The sequence below is a fragment of the Mus caroli genome, chromosome X (assembly GCF_900094665.2).
Source record: "Mus caroli chromosome X, CAROLI_EIJ_v1.1, whole genome shotgun sequence".
Taxonomy (NCBI): Eukaryota; Metazoa; Chordata; class Mammalia; order Rodentia; family Muridae; genus Mus; species Mus caroli.
The window spans coordinates 30,347,198-30,373,466 of NC_034589.1; the positions used below are offsets into that span (position 1 = coordinate 30,347,198).

The 26,269-nt window shown below is 39.8% G+C and overlaps 1 protein-coding gene across 1 annotated transcript; it reads left to right on the forward strand.

Annotated features, from left to right (window-relative positions):
* Nucleotides 1–3,092: 3,092 nt before the first annotated feature.
* Nkap (NFKB activating protein) lies at nucleotides 3,093–26,269 on the forward strand. Its single transcript, XM_021153160.1, has 9 exons — nucleotides 3,093–3,682; nucleotides 7,129–7,209; nucleotides 12,921–12,991; nucleotides 13,161–13,301; nucleotides 15,953–16,016; nucleotides 17,863–17,972; nucleotides 18,062–18,137; nucleotides 19,330–19,479; nucleotides 23,286–26,269. Exons 1-9 carry the CDS (start codon nucleotides 3,303–3,305, stop codon nucleotides 23,458–23,460), a joined length of 1,248 nt encoding a protein of 415 aa, XP_021008819.1. The 5' UTR covers nucleotides 3,093–3,302; the 3' UTR covers nucleotides 23,461–26,269.

The following is a 26,269-nucleotide window of genomic DNA, read 5'->3' on the forward strand; positions in this document are numbered from 1 at the left end:
AGCTCTCTATGATATCTCTCCAGGCATTGTCATTGCCAATCTTTCAAGTAACTAGGAGAAGGAAGTACTAACTTTTCATATGCTTGTACATCATCTTTTAATTCTCTAATCTTTGTAAATGGCATGGCTTCATGTGCTCTCTAATAATATTTGTTTCTTAATCATATATGAGCCTTCCTCCTATAAGATAAACCCATTTATCATTTCCTTGCTTTCTATAGATTTCTCCTTCTTTCTATATCCATGACTTTTCTTCTTGAACCCACTTTAACTCTCTATCCTTGATATCCCCCAGTTCATCCTGGCTAACTAATCCAGCAGTCATTCAACCATAGGGTGCATGCATCTCCTCACAGAATTCCAGGTTCAAGGCCAACTCTTGCTAGGAGTAATTTCTACAAAGGGCCATGTAGCTTTTATGGCCTCTGTGGTTATGTTGTCTAGATTCTTCTCATAGCCATCAAGGTCAAGGGTAAGGCCTGTCCCTCATCCACCACAGCCTCATGACCACCTCCATTCCTCATTCCTGAGAACCACATCTGTTTCATTTATTATGGTGTTATTAGCTTTGAGTAATGGGGGAAGTGTATTCTCTAGAAGGAGAGATTGAAAGTATAACACATAGATCAGACAGCAGATCAGATCCAGGCCAATGGCAGTCAATCAGCACATGTGGTGATCAACAGCTTGGCAATGCTTTCAGGGGCAGGAATTGTGTCACAACACCCCTTAGGCAGTCATGCTGGGCCTGGCAAGAACTCCCCACTTTGAGTTATTGGTCAGGGGAGTACAAGAGCCTCCCCAAACATTATAGGCTAGGACCTAGATGATACACATTGGCTCTGACTTGAAAGCTGACTCCCTGAGGACTAGCAATTGTGTTACCAGAAGTTGCCATACAAACTTCCAGAACAACCAATAGTCATGCCAACAATGACAGCCAAGAACTTCAACATCAACCAGCACAGCATGATATTTCTAAGGGTGCAGGAGGGGCATGAATATCTTGGAAGTAACCAGCAGATCTCTATTTGGCTGCATCCTCTCTTAGATGAGCCTGCCTGCCTTTCAGTCTGGCTTGTTATTCATTGTTTCTGCTTGTATTTTGATCCTTGCTTGCCTCAAACCTTTTTCTATCCCTTTCTTTATTCCACCCCATAATCTTTTTATTCATCCTTTTCTTCCTTACATTTTCATTCATCCCCAAATAAAATAAGGCCTGCTCAACAAGATGGAAATGATACCTCGTACCAGAAACCCAGCCAACTACCCAGGGCTAGTGATGAATTGATCTTTGCACAGAATCTACAACCACCACTTTACTAAACCAGCACAATTCTTAACTGTATTATAAATATTTATCCTTACACCCATATATACAAGTGTAACAATCACCCCTCATTAAAGAAACTTATCTTTACAAAAGACAGAGAGCACCACAGAAAAATCAAATTTGGTGGTGTTATTTATGTGGCTACTCAATGGAATATGTACTGCACCCATCACAGAGAACAAGTAATCCTGTGGTGCCCAGCCCAAACTGATCCATATGCAACCTAACCCTTGCATCTATGGCTTAGGGATCATGGAGAAAGGGAGTAGGCAGAAAGAGTGTAAGAGACCAAGAAGTTTTCTCTCAGACTGCATCCCCTAGAAATGTCATAGAAACTATGAAGTCTCAGCAACATGGCTACTTAAGCAAGATCTGACAAGGATGACACCAGCAGATAGATTATGGGAAAATCTCACGAGGCTCTAACCCTAGACAAAGAACTACAGGCAACTAGGTAATGCTGAGAGCCAGGAGAAATAGTCTTCCCTCAGCTGATTATCCAATACCAAATGGTCAGTCCTGAAATCATAAACATACAGTTAATATATGCTCTGAGCAGGTTATTGTAACAGGGCTCTAGACCTTAGTAGGTCACCAGACCTTAGCACAACTGACTCTGTGATGGAAGTACCATTCAGGCTGCAGCAATCAGCATGTAGATAGTATCACCTGCCAAAACAAAAGACAAAAGACATAATCTATCAAAGTACATAGTTCTGGGAATATTCCTAAAGGCACCAACCTTGCCTGTTGGCTTCTGTAGTTTCACTCTTGGACAACTGTTCTTGTTAACTGAAGTATATCAACACAGGGCATGTGTGTGTGTGTGTGTGTGTGTGTGCCTTTTTTTTTTTTTTTTTCGAGACAGGGTTTCTCTGTGTAGCCCTGGTTGTCTTGGAACTCACTCTGTGGACCAGGCTGGCCTTGAACTCAGAAATCCACCTGCCTCTGCCTCCAAAGTGCTGGGATTAAAGGCATGGGCCACCACCGCCCCGGCGTGTGTGACTTTCTATTGGCTAAAACCCATATCTAAGCAGTCTTCTCTGGTGAAAACGTTACAACAGCTATAGTTACAGGTACATGTAACAACAAATAAAGAAAAATAGGCAATGAATTTAAAAGAGCAAGAGGAGGCACACGGGAATGGTTGGAGGTAGAAAGGGGAAAATGACACAATTATATTTCAATTTCAAAAAATTAAAAACAAAATTAATATTTGAATGCTCTTTCACCTAAAAATACTTAATACATACAACTATGAATCATCTACCTTATATTTTGCTGGGCTAGTGTATGATGGACTAGTTTAAGGGGCTTGATAATTTCGTTTTGTGGGACATTTGTAGAGATGGGTGGCTTGAACCTACGTACTAAGATTTTTCCTCTGGGTCGCTAAATTAATCGGATTATAACAGACTGAAGTTATCAGAATGTATGCTTTCTATGTGAACTGGACAACAATGATCTTAGATTAAAGCTTAACCCTTAATCGTGATCTTTTGTTTGCTTGGGATTAAAAAAAAAGTGGGAGTGGGGGTTATAATACATACACAGATTCATACGCGCACACTATACAGACAAAGATAGTTCCACACTAAATAAAGGGAGAATTGGTGGTGTTGCTTATATGGCTACTCAATGAAATATTTGTCTCATTCATCGCAATGTTCTTTCAGGCATCCCGTGAGGTTTAGATTTCAGAAACCTCACTAGGAACTGGATGAGAGCGTAGCCTCAGTTTCCTGGTCGGCTTCTATATAGAGATACACAAATCCCTTCCTGTTGGCGGCAAGGACTCTGGGTCCGGGGGAAGGGGTTTACCGCTGTACACGGAACTGTTTCCAAGTTGGTTTTTTTGTTTGTTTGCTTTTTTTCGGGTTTGGTCGGCTGCAAACTCTAGGACTCTAGGTGTCCGGGACCTTTGGGGGTCGCGAGAGCGCCTCCTTGTCCCGCTTCAGCTCCCCCCACCATGGCTCCTGTATCGGGCTCGCGTAGCCCTGAACGGGAGGCCTCCGGGGCGAAGCGTCGCAGTCCATCGCGGAGCCCCAAATCCATCAAATCTTCCCGCTCCCCGCGGTGTCGCCGGTCTCGCTCGCGCTCTTGTTCTCGGTTCGGCGACCGGAATGGCCTCAGTCATTCGCTGAGTGGCTTCAGCCAAAGCTCCCGAAACCAATCTTACCGCTCCCGCTCTCGATCGCGCTCTCGCGAACGGCCCTCGGCACAGCGGAGCGCCCCGTTTGCTTCTGCATCCTCGTCCGCCTATTATGGCGGCTACTCGCGTCCCTACGGGGGCGACAAGCCATGGCCTAGCCTGCTGGACAAGGAAAGGGAGGAGAGTCTCCGGCAGAAGTGAGTGAGATCGCCGCACCCTCTCTTGGGTCATTCTGCCTGCCTTTGAGTCCAGCTTGTTCATTGTTTCTGTTTTATTTCGCTTCCCATCCGCCTCGCACCTTTTTCATCTCTTTCTTCAGTCCACCCCATGACCTTTTTATTTATCCTTTCTAATTTACATTTTCATTCATCCCTAGACTCCTTCATAAGAGGCCCTGGTTTCCCACTACCTACTCCCCCCTACTGGGAAAGTAAGAGGCTACTGTATGCCTTGGTGTCATTATCCGTGCACCTGTCTTTATTCCTCACTAAACGGAAATAGAGGTTTGTGACTTTTATTGATCACAGAATTAGTAGTGCCTGCCTCTTGGTAGGCATGGCAGCTGTTTCTTGTTGCATGAACAAACAGAAAAATTTGAGACAAGAGGATATTTCAGTGGAAACGTTTTGCAGTGAATTGGGAAGAAGTATTGTAATTAAGTATATGTATTGGCTTTGAGGAAAAAGAATAATTAGATGAGGCTATGTTGGGAAAAGTCTTGTCAAGTGGTCTCAGCCGTGTTGACCATGAAAACCAATGTGGGAATGAGATTGGATCTCCTCTAATGGGAGTTCTTAGTTTAAAAAGACTCACAAATCTTTAGTGGCAACAACTGTGAGACTCTCGAGGGAAGTCAGAACACTCATTCTCATCGACGTAGCAAATTTAAGGCCGCCTTGGTCTACATGAGACCATGCCTCAAGACATATTTAAATTCAAAAGCTGGGCATGCATGATGTCTCACTCCTGTAATCCTAGCGTTCAGGAAGCCGAGTTAGGATTGTCACAAGTAATTCAAGGCCAGCCTGTACTACAGAGTTAATTCAAGGTAGGCCTGAGGTAGAGTGATACCCTGAGAGAGGCTCATGTTGCTGCATTAGTCATAGTATCTGATATGTCTGAAGTTTATTATGCTTGTTAAAAATTAGGTCTTAGGCCCTGTACCATGTGTTTCAAAATGCTAAAATTTCAAGTATTACAGGCATTGAGGGGCAAGTTAACTTTCCAACAGTTGAGAGATGCTTTCATGTTGTTTTTTTTTTTTTTTTTTCTCCCCCAGCAGGGGAAGAAATACAGTATAAGAATAAAAAGGGCAAGTTTCCGCATTGCCCTGCCTGAGTGTGAAGGTTTTGTTTGCGGTGAAGCAGGATGGTCTTGGGCAAGTGAGACTTTTCCTAGCTTCACTTCTTCATCATTAAAAATCCGCAGAAGCTGGAGCTGTAACTCAGGGGAAGAATGCTTGCCTAGCAAACCCAAGGCCCCAAGTTGGAGCAGTGGCCCAGAAGGGAGAGGGAAATCAGTAACAAGGCTTTTAAGGGTGTAATAACATCCATAAGTGAAACAGTCCTGAACTGTTAAGAGACCTCTGGGGTGGTACCCATGGAGTGTGTCAGTTGAAAAGCAAAGGCTGAGCCAGGATCATGTCTCTAATCCCAACACTTGAGAGAGGGTCAGAACCACCAGGAGTTGAAGGCTAGCTAGACCCTGTGCCGTGAGATCCAGTTTCAGAGGAGTAAAGGAGTTACTGGAATGTTAAATGATTGGATGAGATTTGTGTTCGTGGTGATATGAAGTTTATTGTGTCTATTAAAATTATGTTTTAGGCGTGGTACTAGGCCTTAGACTTTGTGATTTAAAATGAGAAATTTTAACATATTACAGGAGCAACAGACGTGAGACTTCTGTGTTCTTTATGGCTGGGTAGGCATTCTTCCCCCAGAAGCCACAAACAGTTGTACCTCTTTTCTAAATTATCCATTTTGATCAAATACAAAATTCTCCAAGTCTCTCTCTGTGTAGTTATCAATACCTTTTTTCATGATCAAAGGTGTTAAAAAAAAAAGAAAAGCCAATTATAGGTCTTTTGTAGTAACTTTTAAAAGTGAGTCATAAGCCATCAAACTTTATAAGGAATTCAGGCTAATTTTTTTCTTCAAAGAATTTTTTTATTTTATTTATTTTTTGAGTGGAAGGGATTGAGACAAGGTCACTATGTATAGCTTTGGCTGTCCTGAAACTCATGTTGACGAAGCTGGCTGCAAACACAGAGAGATCTGCCTGCCTTTGCCTCCCAAGTATTGGGACTGAAGGCATCCACCACCACACTCAGTGTTATTTTTATTATATTTTAAATTATATGTATGTATGTGTCTGTGTATGGATATATAAATGTCAGTGTAGATGTCTTGGGAGGCCAAAAGCATCAGATCTCCTGGAGCTGGGCTTAGAGGTAGCTGAGAGCTAACTAGCTAGGATGTTAGGAACCAAATTCCAGTCCCCTACAAAAACAGTATGTTCTTTTAATCCCTAGGCAATCTTTCTAGCCCATAGTTTGTATTTTAAATTTATGAGTCATAGTAAATATTAAAACCGAATTAGTCTCATACATAAAATGAATAAAGTGTCCCCTTCCCCAGCAAGAGTAGAGAATGTCCGCCTCCCAAAGGCTCTGAAAGGAAAGCTGGTAAGAGAGGAGAGCTTCTGGCAAGTAAGACTCTTCTTCCTTTCATCTTTATCTTCTTCACAAATTCCTAGGTTCCTGAAAACTGAACGTTTTCAAATCAACATTTCCTAATCTTTATAACATACATAAACAAATGCACTTATTTTAAAATATAAGACTTTCTGTCAATCTTTACAGCGAAATGAGGACATTTCGAACATGTGCCACACATTCAGCAAAGGGATGCCCTTGCCCAGTTGCTGAGGCACTCTATAGTTGGTACCCGTTACTATCAGAACATTAAATCCTACTTAATGAGTTTATAGTTAAGCTAAGTCTCTCCCCCACCCTCCTGCTCTCAGACTGGGTTTCTCTGTTATTCCCTGACTGTCCTGGAACTCTCTCTATAGACCAGGCTGGCCTCAAACTCAGAGAGATCTGCCTCTGCCTCTGCCTCTGCCTCTGCCTCTGCCTCTCTGCCTCTCTGCCTCTCTGCCTCTCTGCCTCTCTCTCTGCCTCTCTGCCTCTCTCTCTGCCTCTCTCTCTGCCTCTCTGCCTCTCTCTCTGCCTCTCTGCCTCTCTGCCTCTCTCTCTGCCTCTCTGCCTCTCTCTCTGCCTCTCTGCCTCTCTGCCTCTCTCTGCCTTTCTCTGCCTCTCTGTCTCTCTGCCTCTCTGCCTCTCTGCCTCTGCCTCCCAAATGCTGGGGTCAAAGGCATGCATTACCACCACCTGGCTTAAACCAAGTTTTTATTAACTTTTTAAAACATATAGATAGATTCAGGTGTCCCTCTAGCTCCAGCTACTTGGAAGGCTAGATCATGAGCCTAGGAGTTCAGAGCTAGCCTAGGCCACATGGTAAGATCCTGTGTCAAAAGATATATGATGAAAATAATACTGGGAGACTTGACGTCTGTTGAGTTTATTATTATACATTTAGGAAACAGTCCATTGAGTTATAATTTGAATATTTATCTCTTCTAGGAGATTAAGTGAAAGAGAGAGGATTGGAGAATTGGGAGCTCCTGAAGTTTGGGGACTTTCCCCAAAGAATCCTGAACCAGAGTAAGTGTGTTAAAAAAAAAAAATTAAAATGTCAATAGCATTTGCTTAAATCCTAGTCTTCAGTCAAATACTTTTTAATTATGTCTTCTTACGTTTTATTTATTTGTACATGTGTGTATGTACACAGGTGGAGGTCAGAGGACAACTTGCAGGAGTCGGTTCTCTCCTTCCACCATGTGGGTCCCAGGGATTGAACTCAGGTCATCAGGCTTAGCAGCAAGCGCCATTACCTACTGAGCCATCTTGCCAGCCCTACTGTCAAAATTTTTAAGTGAAGAGCTTCAAGTACTTACCAGATTTTTTTTTTTTGCTTTCTTATGATTTATTAAAAACACATGGAGGATGGGTGATGATTACAGATGCTGCTAGTAGATTTTAGCACATTCATTATGTGTGTGTGTGGAGGTTGTTTTGTTTTGTTCTGTTTTTGAGACCTGGTCTCATTCTGTAATCCATTCCTGCCTTCGCCCCTGAATGCTGGAATTACTGGCCCAGATGACCATGCCTGGCTCAATTGCTGTCTTTAAATTATACCGCACAAAGTTCCAGTTTCCTACTCAGAAAGATGCATTATTAAAAATAATATATGTATTATTTTTATTGTTTTTTCCTACTAACCCACTATCAGACTGCTAGGTGTTAGCATAACAAAGAGTTTTAATTTTTTAAAAGTGTTACAAGTGGAGGCATTTCCCTAAGAAAGAAGGCGCTCCCGAGGGTGGGAAGGGACTAGTCAGCTGGGAAAAGCAGACACAAAAGCTGGGAAAAAAATGAGTGTGCCCGAGTGAATGAGTATGTGGGGTCAGAATTTGAAGTCAGATATTGTCTGTGATCTCTTCTCTACCTTATTTATTGATTTGCATTTATTTACATTTTATTTAATTTACATTTATTTATTCTGTGTGTGTGTGTATGTATGTCTGTGTGCATGCATGCTCTTGCTCGTACACAAGATCAAGTACCACATGTGGGGGTCAGAGGACAACTTGCAGGAGGTTGGTACTCTTCTACCATGTGGGGTCAAGGACATGTGATTCAAGTTGTTAGGATTGGCATCAAGTGCCCCTACCTGCTAAGGCATCTTGCCAGTCCAGCACCTTAGTTTTTGAGACAGAGTTTCTTAGTGAATCTGGTGCTGATCTGGTGAAGTGGAATGGTTGACCTAGGGGTCCTCCTGTCTCTTTCTCCCCAGGGCTGGAGTTATAGGTGAGTCTACGGTGACCACCATTTTTCTGTGAGTCTAGGGATCTGAACTCAGGTCCTCGTGCTTATGTAACAAAGGGTGGATCTTCTGAACTACCTCCCTGGCCCCTAACATTGTTCCTTATCCATAATCCCCACCCTGTGTGTTCCCTCTGTTCCCTGAAACAGTTTCTTTTCTTCTTTCTTTTTATATACACACACGTGACTTTTTATGTGACTATATGCAATGTGGGTACCACAAATGAGGTAAACCATGAAATTCGTATTTCTTTTTTTTAAAGATTTATTTATTTATTTTATGTATGAGTACACTGTAGCTATACAGATGGTTGTGAGCCTTCATGTGATTGTTGGGAATTGAATTTAGGACCTCTGCTCACTCTGGCCCAAAGATTTATTTATTTATTATATGTAAGTACACTGTAGCTGTCTTCAGACACACCAGAAAATGGAGTCAGATCTCATTACAGATGGTTGTGAGCTACCATGTAGTTGCTGGGACTTGAACTTCAGAAGAGCGGTCAGTGCTCTTAATCACTGAGCCATCTCGTCAGCCCAAAATTCATATTTCTGAGACTTGCCTAACTTGCTCCATGTGATTATTTCCTCTTACCTTCGTTTTCCCCTATGTGATGCAACTCCATTTTTATTTTGACTGAAAATGTTTCCACTGTGTGCACATACTACATTTTAAATCTATGCCTCTGTTGTTCCAGGCTATCTAGTTTGATCGGGTAACCGAGTCACTGGATAGTGCTGCAGTTTCCATTGCTGTGTGTGTCTCTGGGATGTGGTGACTTGCAGTCCTTCAGGCAGATGCCCAGGACTGCTCTAACTACATTGTGTGGAGGGAGGGTCTTTGTGTTTGGTTTGTGTTTTGAGAAACTTCATACTGATTGCCACAGAAGCTGAATTAGTTTACATCTCCACTGAGTGGAGAAGGCTGCTTGTTCTCTGCATCCACGACAGCATTTGTTCTTGGGCACTTTCTTTTTTTCTTTTTAAAGAGTTTTTATTAGATAGTTTCTTTATTTGCATTTTAAATGTTATCCCCTTTACAGGTTTCCCCTCGGAAAATCCCCTATCCCCTCCCCTCTCCCCCTACTCCCCAACCCACCCACTCCGATTCCTGGCCCTGGCATTCCCCTACACTGGGGCATAGAGCCTTCACAGGACCAAGAGCCTCTCCTCCCATTGATAGTCAACTAGGCCATCCTCTGCTATATATGCCACTAGAGACACAGCTCTGGGAGCACTGGTTAGTTCATATTGATTTTCCTCCTATGGGGCTGCAAACCCCTTCAGCTCCTTGGGTCCTTTATCTAGCTCTTTCATTGGGGGCCCTGTGTTCCAACTTATAGATGACTGTGAGCATCCACTTCTGTATTTGTCAGGCACTGACAGAGCCTCTCAGGAGACAACTGTATTAGGCTCCTGTCAGCAAACACTTGTTGGCATCCACAATAGTGTCTGGGTTTGGTGGTGTATGGGTTTGATGGATCCCCAGGTGGGGCAGTCTCTGGATGGTCTTTCCTTCAATCTCTGCTCTGTCTTGGTCACTTTCTTAATGACTGTCATTCTGACTATGGGGTAAGATGGACTGAGTGTAGTTTTCATTTGCGTTTCCCTGATGGATAGTGAGGTTGAACATTTTTTTCTCGTCCTCAGGAAGAAAAGCCATTGCTCTTAACCACTGAGCCATCTCTCCATCCCCCCCCCCCCCCCCTTGTACATTCTTGGTATCTTCCTCTGTAAGATGTAATAGGTAGCAAGATTTTCTCCCATTCTATAGGCCATCTCTTCACTCAGCTGCTTTTCTTTGCTGTACAAGGTCCCATTCATTGACCTGGGGACTTAGTGAATAACTGGTATCCTATTTAGAAACTTCTTGCCTATGCCTATATATTTTTTTTTGAAAAAAAAAACATTTATTTTATAAGTTTTGCCTACATTATGTATAGATGTACTGCATGCAAGCCCTGGGCCCACAGAGGTCAGAAGAGAGAATTGAAAGTGAACTTACAGATGGTTGTGAGCTCCTTTGTGGGTGTTGGGAATTCAACCTGGGTCCTCTGCAAGAGAAGCCAATGTGTTTAACCACTGAGCCAAGTCTTCATCCCATTTGTTTATATCCCTTTTATCATTAAGGTCACCAAGAGTTTTAAACATTAATATACTGGCATTTAAAGAATGTTTCCTGCTGGGCAGTGATGGTGCATACCTGTAATCCCAGCCTGGTCTACAGAGTGAGTTCCAGGACAGCCAGGGTTGCACAGAGAAACCCTGTCTTGAAAAAAAAAAAAAAGAAAAAGAAAAAAGAAAAAACAAAGCTTCCTATATCTAATACTCTGAAGGTCATGTGATTTTTTTACTATTCCATATTTATTTACTTTTTAATTATTTTTAATATTCTTTAGGGAGGGGGGACATGTGTGTACCATAGCACACGGGTGGAAGTTCCTGTCCCTTCACAGTATGGATCAAACTTCACAGCAAGCATGTTTAACTTGTTGGCCCCCATATTTATTTTGTCTTCGCTGCTACTCAGAAGTTTCTTCTTGTTTCATACTCCTCCCCCACCCCACCTCAAGAGAGAAGGTTTCTCTGTGTAGCCTTGGCTGTCTGTAGACCAGGCTGTCCTCAAACTTAGAGGTCTGCCTGTGGGGGTTAAAGGCATGTGCTACCATGCCCAGCTCCACTCTTTTATTTTCTTAACAAGAAACCTGTAAGAGCAATCAAGCAATATTATGTGAAACTTGTTCTTAGAGGTAGATACTTGAATGCATTAAACTGGAGTTAAAAGAAACCCTTAAAAAATTTTGGTAGATAATACTTAAGTTATTCCATATTGATCCATTTTGAGTTATAGGTGATTGATTGTGAGCTACCCAGCGTGGGTGCCAGGAATCAATATGTGATCTTCAAAACTTTAAAGGAAAAGTTTTGACTATGAGACTACTCCTTTGGTACCACCAAAGCATTTTAACATTTTAAAGGCTTTCCCAAAGAATTATTTTTTTTAAATATTTATTTACTATTTTGACAAGATCTCCCTATGTGGCTTTGGATTGGCCTGAAACTCACTGTGAAGATGAGGCTGGACTCAAGTTCACAGAGATCCACCTTCATCTGCCTCCTGAGTGCTGGGATTAAAGGCATACATCATCATGTCTAGCTGTTTTTATTATTTTAGTTTTGTGTGTTATGTGGTTTTCCATGGGTATGTGCATCTAGGTGCTGGTGACTCCAGAGGCCAGGGACATCAGACTTACTTGAAGCTGCTGGAGTTATAGGTGATTGATTGTGAGCTACCCAGCGTGGGTGCCAGGAATCAAAGTCAGGTTCTATGCAGGTGCAGGGCACACTCAGATAAGAGCTGGTAAAATGCATATCTAGAATGCTTAAGACCCTGGGTTTGATCTCTAGTACTAAATGCACCAGGCATGATAGTGCGTAATTTATAATCCCAGGATTGCAGAGGGAGAGGCAGGAGGGTCAAAGTGAAACGTCATCCTTATCAACATAGAGAGTTCAACCCCAGTATAGGCTTGAGACCCTGTCTCAAAAGAAACCTATCCAGACAGTGAGACGCTTCAGCAGCTGCCAATGTTGCTTGCTGCCAATGTGCTAAACAAATGAAATGTAAAAACTAATATTTCTAAATCCTCCAAAACAAAAAGCTTACTTTCAGAATTTATTTTACAAAATCTGTAGTTCTGGGGAGATGGGAATTGTTCTAGCACATATCCTTCACCTACTTAAAATGAAAGTATGGAGCTAGGATATAGCTTGGTGATGAAGCAATTGCCTAGGACTTTTGTAGGTCTGGGTTTGATTCCTGCAGCTAAAAAGTAATAATAAAATCACACACTCTTCCTTTAATCTTATGTTTGTCCTTTCTTTTTTTTTTTTTCTTTTGGTTTTAGTGCTGGGATTAAAGGCATGAGCCACCACGCCCAGCTATGTTTGTCCTTTCTTGATCTTATATTTTCTATTTCTCAACTTTTAACGTGTGAGTTTCTTCAGAAAATATAAATATTACATATTTCTTTCTTAATGGTACTGTGCAAACTTAAAAGTATTATGTAAGTATGTCATTTTATTATGAAGGTGGTACACTGTTGAATATATGCTTACAAAAAATGCTTGCCTTTGGGGGCTAGAGTGAGAGTTCAATTGTTGAGAGGAGTGACTGTTCTTCAGGGACCCTGGGTTTGAATCACAGCACCCACATAGAGGCTAGTCTGTAACTCTAATCCCAGAAGATCTGATGTCTTTTCTATCCTCTGTGGGGACTGGGCACAGTTCTACATATAAGCAAAATGCCTATATACATAAGATAAAATGTAATGATGATAATAATAATTTAAGATTTTAATAATAATAATAATATTTCAAAAATGCTTGCCTTTAAAGGTTTCTAGGCAATGAGTGCTGTTACTGAAAATTTTAAGTATATTTTAATACTCCATGGTTCATATTTCTTACAATCATTTCCTGTGATTCAGCTCTGATGAACATACACCAGTAGAGGATGAAGAACCAAAGAAAAGCACTACTTCAGCATCTAGTTCAGAAGGTAATTTTATAAAATAAGGGACTTATTCATTCATAAGTTTCAAAAGTATGTTTATAAGTAATTGAACTACTTTGCTTTTGCTCAAACTACCAAATAGCTATTCCTGTTCAGTAATTCAAATATAGAAATACTTCTTTAGAAGTTAATTTCCCTTTTGTACTTACAACAGATGATAGGAAGAAGAAAAGGAAATCTAGTCATTCAAAAGAAAGAGCCAAGAAAAAGAGAAAGAAAAAGTCATCTAAAAGAAAACATAAAAAATATTCTGAAGATAGCGACAGTGACTCTGAATCTGACACAGACTCCAGTGGTAAGAAAGCCGTTTCATTCTGCAAATCCTAGAATATATTATAGTTGTTAAACATGTTATGTGGATGCATGTTTGCCTGCAAGCATGTCTGTGCAGCATGTGTAGTCCTGATATCTGTGGAGACCAGAAGAGGACACCAGATCTCCTGGTACTGATGTTACAGACAATTGCGAGCCACCATGTTGGGGCTGGGAATCAAACCCAAGTCTTTTGGAAGAGCATCCAGTGCTCTGAACTGTTAAGCCATCTCTCTAGCCCCTCAGCTTTTTAAACATTTGTTGAATTATATCCATAATTATGGCTATTTTAGTTTTTTTATTCCAATTTATTTATTTACTTATAATTTTTCAATTCACTTTACATCTCAAAGCTCTGCCTTCTTCTGGCTCTCTCCTCACACAGTCCCTCCTCTCCTATCGCCTCTTCTCTTCTCTGAGAGGGTGGAAGTATCCCTGGGTATCTCCCAACCTTGCCACATCAGGTCTCTGCAGGGCTAACACAATCCTTTCCCACGAGTCCAGACATGGTAGTCTTATTGGGGAATGGATTGCACAAACAGGCAACAGCTTTTGGGATAGCTTGTACTCTAGTTGTTGGGGGACCCATATGAAGACTGAGCTGCACATCTGCTACATACGTAGTTGGGGGGAAGCTAGGTCCAACCCATGTATGCTCTTTGGTTGGTGGTTCAGACTCAGAGAGGGTTCAGGTTAGTTGACTCTGTTGATCTTCCTGTGGAGTTCCTATCCTGTTCAGAGACCTCAATCCTTCCCCCAACTCTTCCATAAGAGTCCTTGAGCTCCGTCCAGTGTTTGGCTGTGGGTGTCTGCATCTGTTTCAGTCAGCTGCTGAGTGGAGCCTCTCAGAGGACAGTTATGCTAGGTTCCAGTCTGCAAGCATAACAGAGTGTCATTATCATTAATAGTGTCAGGGATTGGTGCTTGCCCATGGGATGGGTCTCAAGTTGGGTCAGTTATTGGTTAGCCATTCCCTTAGTCTCTGCTCCATCCCCTGTCCCTGCATTTCTTGTAGACTGGATAAGTTTTGGGTCACAAGTTTTGTGGGTGTGTTGGTGTCCCTATTGCTCCACTGGGGTTCCTGCTTGGCTATAGGAGGTGGCCTCTTCAGGATCCATATCCCTACTATTGTGAATCTCGACTAAGGTTACCCCCATTGATTCCCCGTCCCATCACTTCTCCCTCCCAGTTCCCTTCCTCTGTCTGCTTCCTATGACAGTTTTATTCCCCCTTCTGAGTAAGATTCAAGCATCCTCACTTGTGCCTTCCTTCTTGTTTAGCTTCTTTGGGTCTGTGGAGTGTAGCATGGGTATCCTGTATTTTGTGTCTAATGTCCACTTATAAGTGAGTGCATACTATGCCTGTCCGTTTGGGACTAGGTTACCTCACTTAGGATGACACTCTCAAGTTCCATCCATTTGCCTGTATATTGCAGTTTTTAATAATTAGTGTATGTCACGTGGTACAGTGGGCCTGCTGCCTTCAGAGCCAGTTATTTCCTGCATCTACCTTGGTTTACTCAGTGCAGCAGTGAACATGCTGGGCTTTTGTAATCAACTGAGTTAAAAAAACAAGTAGCTTAAGAGTTCCCTCTTCCCTGTCAACCATTCCTCAGTTACCTTCCCAAACCAGTCATGTTTTAGGTTACATTTTATTCATTTATTTTGTGTAGATGTGTGTTTGTATGTGGATGTGCACAGCACAGTATACATATGGAAATCAGAGATTAACTTTGAGGAGTTGAAGTTTCTCTCCTTCCACCAAGAGGGTCTAGGGGATTGAACTCGTGTCCCCAAGCCCAGCAATAAGCACCCTTACCTACTGAGCCCTCTTGCTGGTGCACTGGCTGGTGGACTCCTGTGGATCCACAGAGCACCCCCTGCTTTTCTCTGTCAGCCAGATTACACTCATTTCATTACCATCTCTCATTCTACTGAGAATCTGGAAGACATAATCTTCCTCTGCCACATACACAGAGTTGTTTCTTTTCGATTTGTTTTTTTCTCACTATGAAACTTTAGCAACTTTCAGGAAAATAAAGGGGATAATGTTAATCAGCATCACCATCATTATTAACTTTCGCTATTTTGACACATTGCTTAAAATATGAGGGTCAGGGGAGGAGTTGCTGTGTTATTCAAAGTATGTTAAGTCATCATTCCTTGGCTAACCATTTCTATATGTCCCTCTTTGAGATGGGCATATTCCTACTTAACCAATGTCGTCACTGCAGTGAACAAATTAATACCTAGTGTGACTTTAATTTTTTACATTTATTTATTGTATGCATTTGTGTGTGTGCACTCATACATGCAATAGGCAGTGTGTGGAGAGCTTAGAAGACAGCTTAGAGGATTTGGTTCCCTCCTTCCATCATAGCGTTCTAGGGTTCAAGCTCACGTCATCAGGTTGACAGTAAGCGTTTACCACTGAGCCATCTTACTAGTCCATGACTGCAATTTCTTTGACTCCTGACCCTAGTATAATTCATGGCAAGCCTTAATAAATGTTAGAATGAATTTTGTGATAATAGAATATTTGTGATAATAGAATATTTACCTGTTAAAATAAAAATTGTTTTAACAATTTTGAACTTCAGAATGTTTTTCAATAATAATGGGCCTTAATTTGCAGATGAAGATTCAAAAAGAAGAGCAAAGAAAGCTAAGAAAAAGGACAAGAAAAAGAAACGAAGAGGGTCAGTTTTTTTTTCTTTTTAAAAATGATTATATAAAATAGTATAATGATCCACTGTGTGTGTGTGTGTGTGTGTGTGTGTGTGTATCTCAGCAGTCACCTTCTCATTGGGTAGTGTCTACCACCCTCTGTTTATTTTGGAACTAACTGGAGTTATCATTCTTTTCATAAGTAATTCCACAACTTAGTACCTTTCTCTAAAGGGTTTTGTTTTGTTTTTGTTTTTGAGACAGGGTTTTTCTGTATAGTCCTGGCTGTCCTAGAACTCACTTTGTAGACCAGGCTGGCCTTGAACGCAGAAATCCACCTGCCTCTGCCTCCTGAGTGCTGGGATTAAAGGCATGCGTCACCATGCCCGGCTAAGGGTAGTCTTTAAAAAAAAAAAAAAAAAGACTTTTGATTGTGCATAAGAATTTAGTAATCATCAATACACTGCAGTTTTTTTCCTACAGTTTCTTCAAATCAAAATGCAAATAATGTCCCTAAATTGTAGTTGTTGTACAGAGAGAATTAGCATGTTTTTCTGTCATTCCTCTTTCCTGGAGAGAGAGGAATCTCAACATTGGCAGATTGGCCAGGAATCCTTTCTAGGTGGTGCTGTGTACTACTGTCACGAGGAACTAATAAACACTGCTGCTCATTGTCTGCATTTAGTATGTCCTTGAGAATGCACAACAATGATAGTTTACTTTGAATGCTGCTATTTAAACATATTTGATATATTTTAATCCATCACACTGGACATTTTTATTAATGCTCACATTGGTGAGAACTTGCTTTTCTTTTATGTGTGTTTATTTTTTTATTTGCATTTTGTTTTTTTGTGCTTATTTTTTATTTGGGGTTGTTTTATGTTTTTTTAAAGATTTATTTTCATTTAAGTCTATGTGTGCATCTATGTATGTGCAATGTACATGCATGCACCCGGAGAGTCTAGAAGAGGGCCTCAGATCCTCTGGAGCTAGACTTAGAGGTGGTTATGTGCTACCTGATGTCGGGGCTGGGATATGAACTCAAGTACTCTGGAAGAGCATCAAGCACTCATGACTGTTGAATCATCTCTCTAGCCACTGTATGTTTTTGAGATAGAGTCTTGTATACCCCAGACTGGCTGCAAGCTCACTAGACAGCATAGGATGGCTTTGGACTCTTAATTCTCCTGCCTCTAGCACCTAAGTGCTAAGATTATAGATATAAGCTACCACCTCCTGCCTGAGAGTTAGGTTTTAAGCTAATCCATTTCTATTATCTTTCTATATGATAACTGTATTTTGTTAATTCTTTAGTCATTTCCTTTTTTAAAAAAGATTATTTATTAATTTTATTTATTTGAGCACACTGTAGCTATCTTCACACACACTAGAAGAGGACACCAGTTTAAAACTAAACTTAGGATCTTTGGGAAAACAGTCAGTATTCTTAAACACTGAGCCATCTCTCCAGCCCCTAGTCATTTCTTGTTAATAGCAAAATACTATTTGGTTAACTGAGAAGATTGAATTGAAAAGTTTGAATAAGCTGGGAATTCAGATAGTTTTATCAACTGTTTATTCCCATGAAAACCAAGGATGCCTGGGGCTGAAGAGATGGCTCAGAGATTAAGAACACTGGCTTTTTTTTTTTTTCCTAAGGGTACCTGGGTTCAATTCCCTGCAGCTACATAGCAGCTCACAACTCTCTGTAACTTCAGTTCTAGGGGATCTGGCATGCTCACACAGACATTCATGCAGGCAAAATGCCAGTATGCATAAAAAGAAATCTTTATAAAAGTTTGCATTAAAAAAGAAAAGTAAGAATGCCTTTTAACATGAGAATACTTAATTTGTATTAAATTATAACCTCTGCAGGAAGAAATACAAGAAAAAGAAGTCTAAGAAAAACAGAAAAGAGTCCAGTGATTCGAGCTCTAAAGAGTCCCAAGAAGAATTTCTAGAGAATCCTTGGAAGGATCGATCAAGTAGGCTCTTGTATTGACTAACTCAAAACAGTTCAAACATTAACTGATTAGTCAAGATGTGACTGTGTTTCTTAATGTATTTCATGCAGAGGCAGAAGAACCATCAGATTTGATTGGCCCAGAGGCTCCCAAAACTCTTGCCTCCCAAGATGATAAGCCCTTGAAGTGAGTAGCAGTGTACAGTTGTGGGGTTTTGTGGTTTTCTTTGTTGTAGGTTCTTTGTTTTGTTTTCTGCTGAGTGGTCACGTAGGTTAAGTGGATTTGCAATATCTAAAGTACTTTATTTAGCTTGGTGTGCTGCTTATGCCTGTGATCCCAGCGTTTGGGAGGAGGGGGGAGGCAGGGAGTTCAGGAATTCAGGGTTTTTCTAGGCTCCTTTGTGTTCTTAAGGCCAACCTGGGCTAGTGTGTAAGGGGGAGGGGAAGGCATGAAGGTTAGAGGACAACTAACCTTTAGGAATTGGTTCTCTCCTTCCACGTTTACTGGAGGGTACCAAGGATTAAACTCAACTCCGCAGACTTGACAGTAAAGAAATGCCTTTACCCTGTGAGCCTTCTTGGCAGCCCATACAAAATAGTACTTATGTTTAACTTGTAGTGTAGTAAATACATGAACTTCATAAGTGTCGAGATTACTGTTTTTTTTTTTTTTTTAAAAAGCAAGTGATTTTTTTTTTAAAGATTTATTTATTTATTATATGTAAGTACACTGTAGCTGTCTTCAGACACTCCAGAAGAGGGCGCCAGATCTCNTCTCGTTACGGATGGTTGTGAGCCACCATGTGGTTGCTGGGATTTGAACTCTGGACCTTCGAAAGAGCAGTCGGGTGCTCTTACCCATTGAGCCATCTCACCAGCCCGAGATTACTGTTGTACTGTAAGCTTCAAAATTAATATGAATACAAGGAAACATACTGAACTGCTCTTAAAATCTCTTAATCAAAGGCAAAAGAGAAGTTTTACTGGATGGCATTTACTGGAGGGCATCAGATTCTGTTACAAATGGTTGTGAGCCACCATGTGGCTGCTAGGAATTGAACTCAGGACCTCTGGAAGAGCAGTCAGTGCTCTTAACCGCTGAGCCATCTCTCCAGCCCGCCTTAATCCACAATTTTAAATCGTGAATTTATACTTGGGAACCTCAGTTCTTTTGTTCTTCCAAAGTGTGTATACATTCCTTGGTTAATGATACAGGCCATAGTACAGCATCCTATAATAAAAATTAAGACATTTGCATCAAGCACACTACTGCTCAGCACTGTTATTCTTCCTATTGTCTGAGGAAAAAATATTTTGTGCTGTCATTTTCTATGGAGCTAGTTTGATGAACCTTTTGTGAATTCTGAATTACTTTGTAGCTATGGCCACGCTCTGTTACCTGGTGAAGGCGCAGCTATGGCTGAATATGTAAAAGCTGGCAAGCGTATCCCAAGAAGAGGTGAAATTGGCTTGACAAGTGAAGAGATCGCATCATTTGAATGTTCCGGTTACGTAATGAGTGGTAGCAGGTATTTTCTTGGCATTGCGTCAATTTCCTTCTTTCTTACTACTGGAATTATATTTTGGTGATCTGTTTTCTTTGACTATATCCTAGTGGAAAATAGAGCGTGCGCACATGCACACACATATGAGAGAGCAAGCACACACACACACACACACACACACACACACGAGATACTGGTTTCATTAGAAGAAACATACCTAAGTAAGTTTCAACTACATATATTAGCCTCAAACTCTACGCATGTCCAAATTTAACAAATCAATAGTTTCCAGTTTTAGGTTTTTCCTCTGGTAAATACAGTTAAAGTTCAGTCATCTGTCATAAGGGCATATAGGATTCCAGTAGTGAGGAAAACAATTTCCTAAGATTATCTTTCTTGACTTTTGAGTTTGCTTCCAGTTCTCAGAGGTCCAGAATTTCTGGAATGAATATCAGTTAAGGATCATGAAAGATGTCAGATTTAGCCTGAGGAAATAAAATTGTAGAAGAATCACAAAATACTTGACTACTCAGGGAGAGAAAGGGTGGCAGCACTGAATCATACTGAAGTGTGGGCTCGTTACGCTTACAAACTATTAAAACAGTTCCAACTGCTTTGATTGGGACCAGAGACAGATATGTGTGGAACCTCTGAGATACGTCCAGAATCTTCCATGTCTGAAAACTAACATCACATTTGAGGATGACACAGTATGACTAGGACAAATCACTAGAGACATAAGGATCAGTAAGGAGGGTTCAATATAGCCATTTTTATGATTGAAGTGATTGTTTATATCTCAGACTCTTCAGGGGTGTAGCAAATGGTTACATATAAAGTCATTACAAAACCAGTTGTGTTTCTAAATCTCAGCAACAGGCAACTAGAAAATATAAACACATCATTAATAGTATAATTAACAATGTAAAATTGTGTATGCTAAATATAGTTAAATATAATGAAATATATAAATATAATAGTATCAGAGAATATGAGTGATTTAGAAATTAATTCTAATAAAAGAGTTCCCAGACCTTCACAGAGAAAACTAAGCCATGAAGAAATATTAAGGGACTGGGGTGATGGCTCAGTGATTTAAAGAGAGCACTGGCTGTTCAATCCCCAGCACCCACATGCCTGTAACTCTAGTCCCAGGGCATCTGAAGCCCTCTGCTGGCCTCTGCTGGCACTACACATATGTGAGGTACAAACATACATTCAGGCAAAACACTCATATACATAAAATTTTAAAAAAATCATGTGTGGTTTTTTTTTTTAGATTTATTTATTTATTATATGTAAGTACACTGTAGCTGTCTTCAGACACTCCAGAAGAGGGAGTCAGATCTCCTTACGGATGGTTGTGAGCCACCATGTGGTTGCTGGGATTTGAACTCTGGACCTTTGGAAGAGCAGTCGGGTGCTCTTACTCACTGAGCCATCTCACCAGCCCCCATGTGTGTTTTTTTAATGCAACTTGGCATGATTTCTTATAGTCTGTTTCATGCTACAGATAATCTATATGTTTAGTTTTGTGTTCCTAATTTTAAAACTCACATTGGATCATTTATAATAATTCTTTGTATCCTACACAATGGGTATGCCCTGGTTTATAATATTACCTTTAATAGAAACATAATAAAGCACATTAATTTTGTTCTAAAAAATCAATTACAAAATTAGTTGGGCCTGGTGATACATATCTTTAATCTTGGCACTAAGTGAGTTCCAGGACAGCCAGGGCTACACAGAGAAACCCTGTCTCGAAGAAAAAAAAAAAAAAAGAAAGAAAAACAAAACAAAACAATAGTAATAATAAAAATAAACATTAAAGAAGATTTTTAAAATATTTTTTATTACGTATTTTCCTCAATTACATTTCCAATGCTATCCCAAAAGTCCCCCATACCCTCCCCTTAAAGAATATTTATATCAATGGATACATAGCATGTTCAAAGTTAGAATAGCATTATTGTAAAATCAATTCTCATATTTATAGAGTCAATAAAATTTCAATCAAAGTCATGACAGTTCATGAAACTTAGTCAAGTGGTTCTAGAAATATTTGTTAGACTAAAAGGTCAATAAAAGCCATGTTAGTTCTGAAAAACAGTAGAAAAATAAGATGGGACCTATGCAAGATGAGAATTTAAGGAACTTGCAGGCTTTAGGAAGCATTTGGTATAGCCTAAATATTCAGAGCCCAAAGCCAGTTGGAATTTTGGTGTATGAAAGAGATAGCATGTCAGATCCATGTTTTAAAAGACCATAAAATACTGAATAAAAGGCAGTGCCACTAGATTAAGTACTTTCAGAGAGGATGTCTTTTAGATTAAAGTGTTTTCTAAACAAAACAAAAAAAATGTGCTACCCAGAAGTTTGCATAGGCTAAAAGAACTTATGTCCATCAAAAGACACATTAAAATGTGAAAATTCTAGGTTCATATAAGATTCATAGAATACACTCAAATGATAAAGTATTGGTAGTGAGAATATTTAAATACCTATAAAAGAAATATGGGGAAATGACAGGGCCGTTTATCAAAATGATATATATGTTCTATATGTAAGTTAAATGATGTTCATTGACACTAGAAATGGAAGTCAAGACCTGAGTGAAATACTGTTTTGTACACATTTAATAGGAAAGGCACAAAGTTCTGATAATGCCAAATATTTGAAAGGATGTGGTGCCCGCCATAGGATCTCTTAAACCCTTCTGGTAGTATACCCATTAATACACTATCAATATATGTATTGATAGCCAATATGACATTATCTGAGAAAGTCGGACTCTTATATGCACTCTGAGCAAGCAGCAGCATACACACTATGGTACCCAAGAGAAACTCTTTCCCACAGACTGGAGACATGCATGTGGGTGCTCATTAGAGCATCACTGTGATGCTTTCTGTTCCTTAAAACTTCACAGGGCACTCACAGTACTCGAAGTAGCCTACATCTGTTGCCATCTCCTCAGCTCTCCCATCTTCTCTCTAGATGGTACCACACTAACCTGAAATGGTTCTCTCCTCTTCTTATCCAGTCTTTCATGGGTTTTTCTAAAGATAAGTTTCTTAAACTGATGATGTAGGTTCGGTATGTATATACAAATAGGGTCATTAATATTTCTCTCTGACTAGCAGACCTTTTGAATCTAACTTCAAAAATGTCCTCTGTCCTTGTATTTTACTGATCTAACTCTTAGACTGAATCCCCTTTAGTTTTCTGTGTGACACTTATGGATTCTAAGGAAATTAAACTATCCACAGAATGCCTCTTAACTTAGAGATTTAGACTTGATTCTCTTCTTTGTATCAGTAAATTTGAAACTTACTGTGCCACCTGATTAATTAAGGTAAGTCTTTTATCTGCCCTGCTCTGGACTCCCCAAAGACAAAAAACCCGCTATTGCTGGCTGGGCTTTAATTTCTGGCTTGGGAGGCAGAACCTGTGGAACTGTGTGAGTTGGAGACCAGCCTGGTTTGCATAGAGTGCTCCATGCTAGCTGGAGCTACTTAATGAAACCCTGTCCAAAAGTAAATCATCTAAAATATTTAACAAGTTTCCCATTTCAGCTAATTAAAATAAGAAAAAAGAATTTAGTATTTGAAATTAACAATATCTCCTCTGTTGACAAAACATTGGAGATCATTATTTGAGTACTGGAAATAAGTCAAAGGAAAAAGAAACCTCAACAGATAAAATACACAGTTATTTAATAACCCGTCTCCAGTGTCTATTATCACCTTTTAAGTAGAAGATTTTATGACAACATACTATAAGAATTATTAGTATGAAATTAAGTCAAAAATAAAATTTGTCTCTAGGCATCGCCGAATGGAGGCTGTTCGACTTCGGAAAGAGAACCAGATCTACAGTGCTGATGAGAAGAGAGCCCTTGCATCCTTTAACCAAGAAGAAAGACGAAAGAGGGAGAACAAGATTCTGGCCAGCTTTCGTGAGATGGTATACAGAAAGACCAAAGGGAAGGATGACAAGTGAGGACTTCTTGGCTTTACAAGTGAATATTTTTAACATCGAAAAGGAAATTGTGGGTTCTAGACATAAACAACAAAAGCTTATTGTTTTGTTTCTGTTTTGAGTTATTTTTTGATGTATGGTTTCAATTAGCCCAGGTTGACCTCAGGCTTTGTAGCCAAGGATGACTCTGAACTCTTGGTCTTCTTCCTCCACCTTCCAAGTGCTGAGATTCCAGGCGTGTGCCACCAGGCCCAGCCAAAAAGGCTACTGTGCTATGAAATGGCTTTTCAGGGCTTCTGTGCCTTCTTTTTAATTCTTCAGTCCTTCAATAAAAGATGCTTGTTGATATAATTAGTTAAGTTATTGACCTCAACCTTCTGGTTTAAAAGTCCAAAGTCCTGCTATGTTTGGAAGGTGGCATAGAGAGAAAGTGGCAGATGAATGAGAAAGTTAAATCTTACATCATGATCTGGTGTGACTATTATTATTAGCCCCTTACAGTGTCTGCCACTATCCCAGCAGAACTTGAGAATTTCTTATCTTGTTTTGAATGTGTTACAGATGGGCTTGACAGAAACTATTTAGGAGGCTATTTCTGTTAACAAAATGAAGGTGTTGCTGTACACAGCAACTCTGGAATTTGAAAACTGGCTTGCTTCTATAGTCAGCCCTAGAAGTGTATATTGGGCTAATTTACTACCTCTGCTCTAAAACCAAGCAAACCAAATGGCTGACTCACAGATGTGTGGAATAGAAAATGTGAGCATTAGGTGTTTCCGGTCCTATTAGATTATTTACCATTGTTCTTTCAGTGGCTAGGATATAGCTCAGAGTTAGGGCACGTGCTTATGAGGCCCTGAGCTACATCCCCAGCAGTGCAAAAAAGTTTCAAATGCAGTTTTGGGAGTCTACTGTGCCAATATAAGAATACTATTTCTATTTAAGCTGGTATTTAATATAGGAGAATATCTTAACAATGAGTATTAAGAGTGCTAATAAGGGAAAATATAATAAGTCAGTATTTTAATTAAGCTGTTTCATGATGATGAAAGTAAAATATTAAACATTTTCAATTATTTCCTTTATGTTACCAGAATTCTTGTTTGAGACAGAGTCTCACTATGTAGCCCTGGATGGCCTAGAACTCCCAGAGTTCCCCCTGCCTCAGCCTGCCAGGTGCTAGGATTAGAGGTGTGTGCCACTGCACCTCGCTATAGGATTTTATTTTAAACATTGTTAAGCTCTTCAGCTTTTTATATCTGTCATGACTTTAATCCTTAACTTTGTAGAAACAAAGTTACTTTGTACTTCATCACTGTTTGAAAGTTTAATATATGTTCTGAGAAAATGTGTTTCTAACCCACAACTGCTGAACTAAGCAGCAGTTAGCATGTAGTAAAATCTGTGATCTTTGAACTTGAAATCACTGTATTTATACGTCTCAGTCTGATAAGTATATAGTTTCCTAAAGTCTAATGGAAACTAGGTTCCAAAGTTGAAAGTCTTCTTAATCCGTACACTTCCTCATGTAATACAATGTCAAGTTTATAATCTCTACTTTAAAAGTTAAAATGAAGGGGCATTATTTTTTTTGTTAAATGGCTCCTAGCAACTGGATGAATATGTTTTTCTTTTTTAAATAGGAAATGTAGTTTCAATGCAACAATTTTGTAGTGTATAAGTATTACAGATTTTCTTTTGATTATTCTCCACAGAGTATATACAGTCAATGAAAAAATAGGAATTTATTTAAAAATCTGTCATTATTTAGTAGCAGTCCTTTAAAAAATGGAAGGCTAAAAGTATTTTATTTTTAGCTTGTTTGAATTATCCCTTCAAACTGTGTTCTGTCACCTGAGCTCTAAGTCAGCCATTGTTTGCAAAAACATATCTTTCCTTGTCTACAGAAGAAGAAACACACACTCGTGTACACACATACACACACACACACACACACACACACACACACACACTCTTATAATTGAACAAAACATTAAGCCAGGAATTCCCTCTTTGTTACATTTCTAGTGAACAAGATAGTGGTTATGCTTCTACCTGTTTTCTTTATAGCTCTTTAGGCCTGAGTAAAGTCTATGTAGAAGTATTGTAATTTAAATACTTTGTTTTCTAAAGAGACTTACTCAGTTTCTCACCTCTTCGCCTATTGTTCATAGGATTTCTCTCTCTTTTATTTGTTGTACAAAGATAATAGGAAAAATAGAGAAATTGCTCAGTCCTACCACATGAATCGTTACAAGTGTTCTTTGTCCCTTGTATGTCTTTGTCATTTGAAGTGTACTGTAAAGTTGTCTTTGGTATTTTAAAATTGTGTGAGCAGGCATAGGAGTCCCATTGGGAAGTTAGGAATACATGATGATCCACTGTGAAGACAAAAACAAGACCAGAAATAAGGAAGGGTGGTAACCCACCCCTGCTTCATTGTAATCATGAGCATGATGGGATGTTCAGAGTTTAGCAGTAAGGCTCATCTGACAGTAGAAGAGATCTATGAGTAGTGGAGCCCTTCAGACTGTTAGTGTGAGATATAGAACTGTTGCCAGTTTGTTATCCAGATACCCATAAAAATGTCTATCAAGCTGAGAGCTAGGCAGAGAGAAGGACCAGACAGCTAAGGGCCAGTGGCTGAACTTTAGTAATGTTCACAACTCGACTCTGTGCTTGCCAGACTCCAAAATCATGATATAGTGTTGAGAAAAATCTTTTCAAAAACAGAAAACAACTTATTGCAGAATGGATAATGAATAAAAACAAAAACACAGTTGGGTTGTGTGCCATGAGTTTATTACTCAATAAATATTATGTGGTTTGA

What these genes read in the sequence shown, in the direction of transcription:
- Nkap (XM_021153160.1), top strand. Translation starts at nt 3,303, where the DNA reads ATGGCTCCTGTATCGGGCTCGCGTAGCCCTGAACGGGAGGCCTCCGGG. An exon ending in CCAAAGAATCCTGAACCAGA is followed by an intron (nt 7,210 to 12,920) that starts GTAAGTGTGTTA and finishes CCTGTGATTCAG; the next exon opens with CTCTGATGAACATACACCAG. An exon ending in TCCTTGGAAGGATCGATCAA is followed by an intron (nt 17,973 to 18,061) that starts GTAGGCTCTTGT and finishes TATTTCATGCAG; the next exon opens with AGGCAGAAGAACCATCAGAT.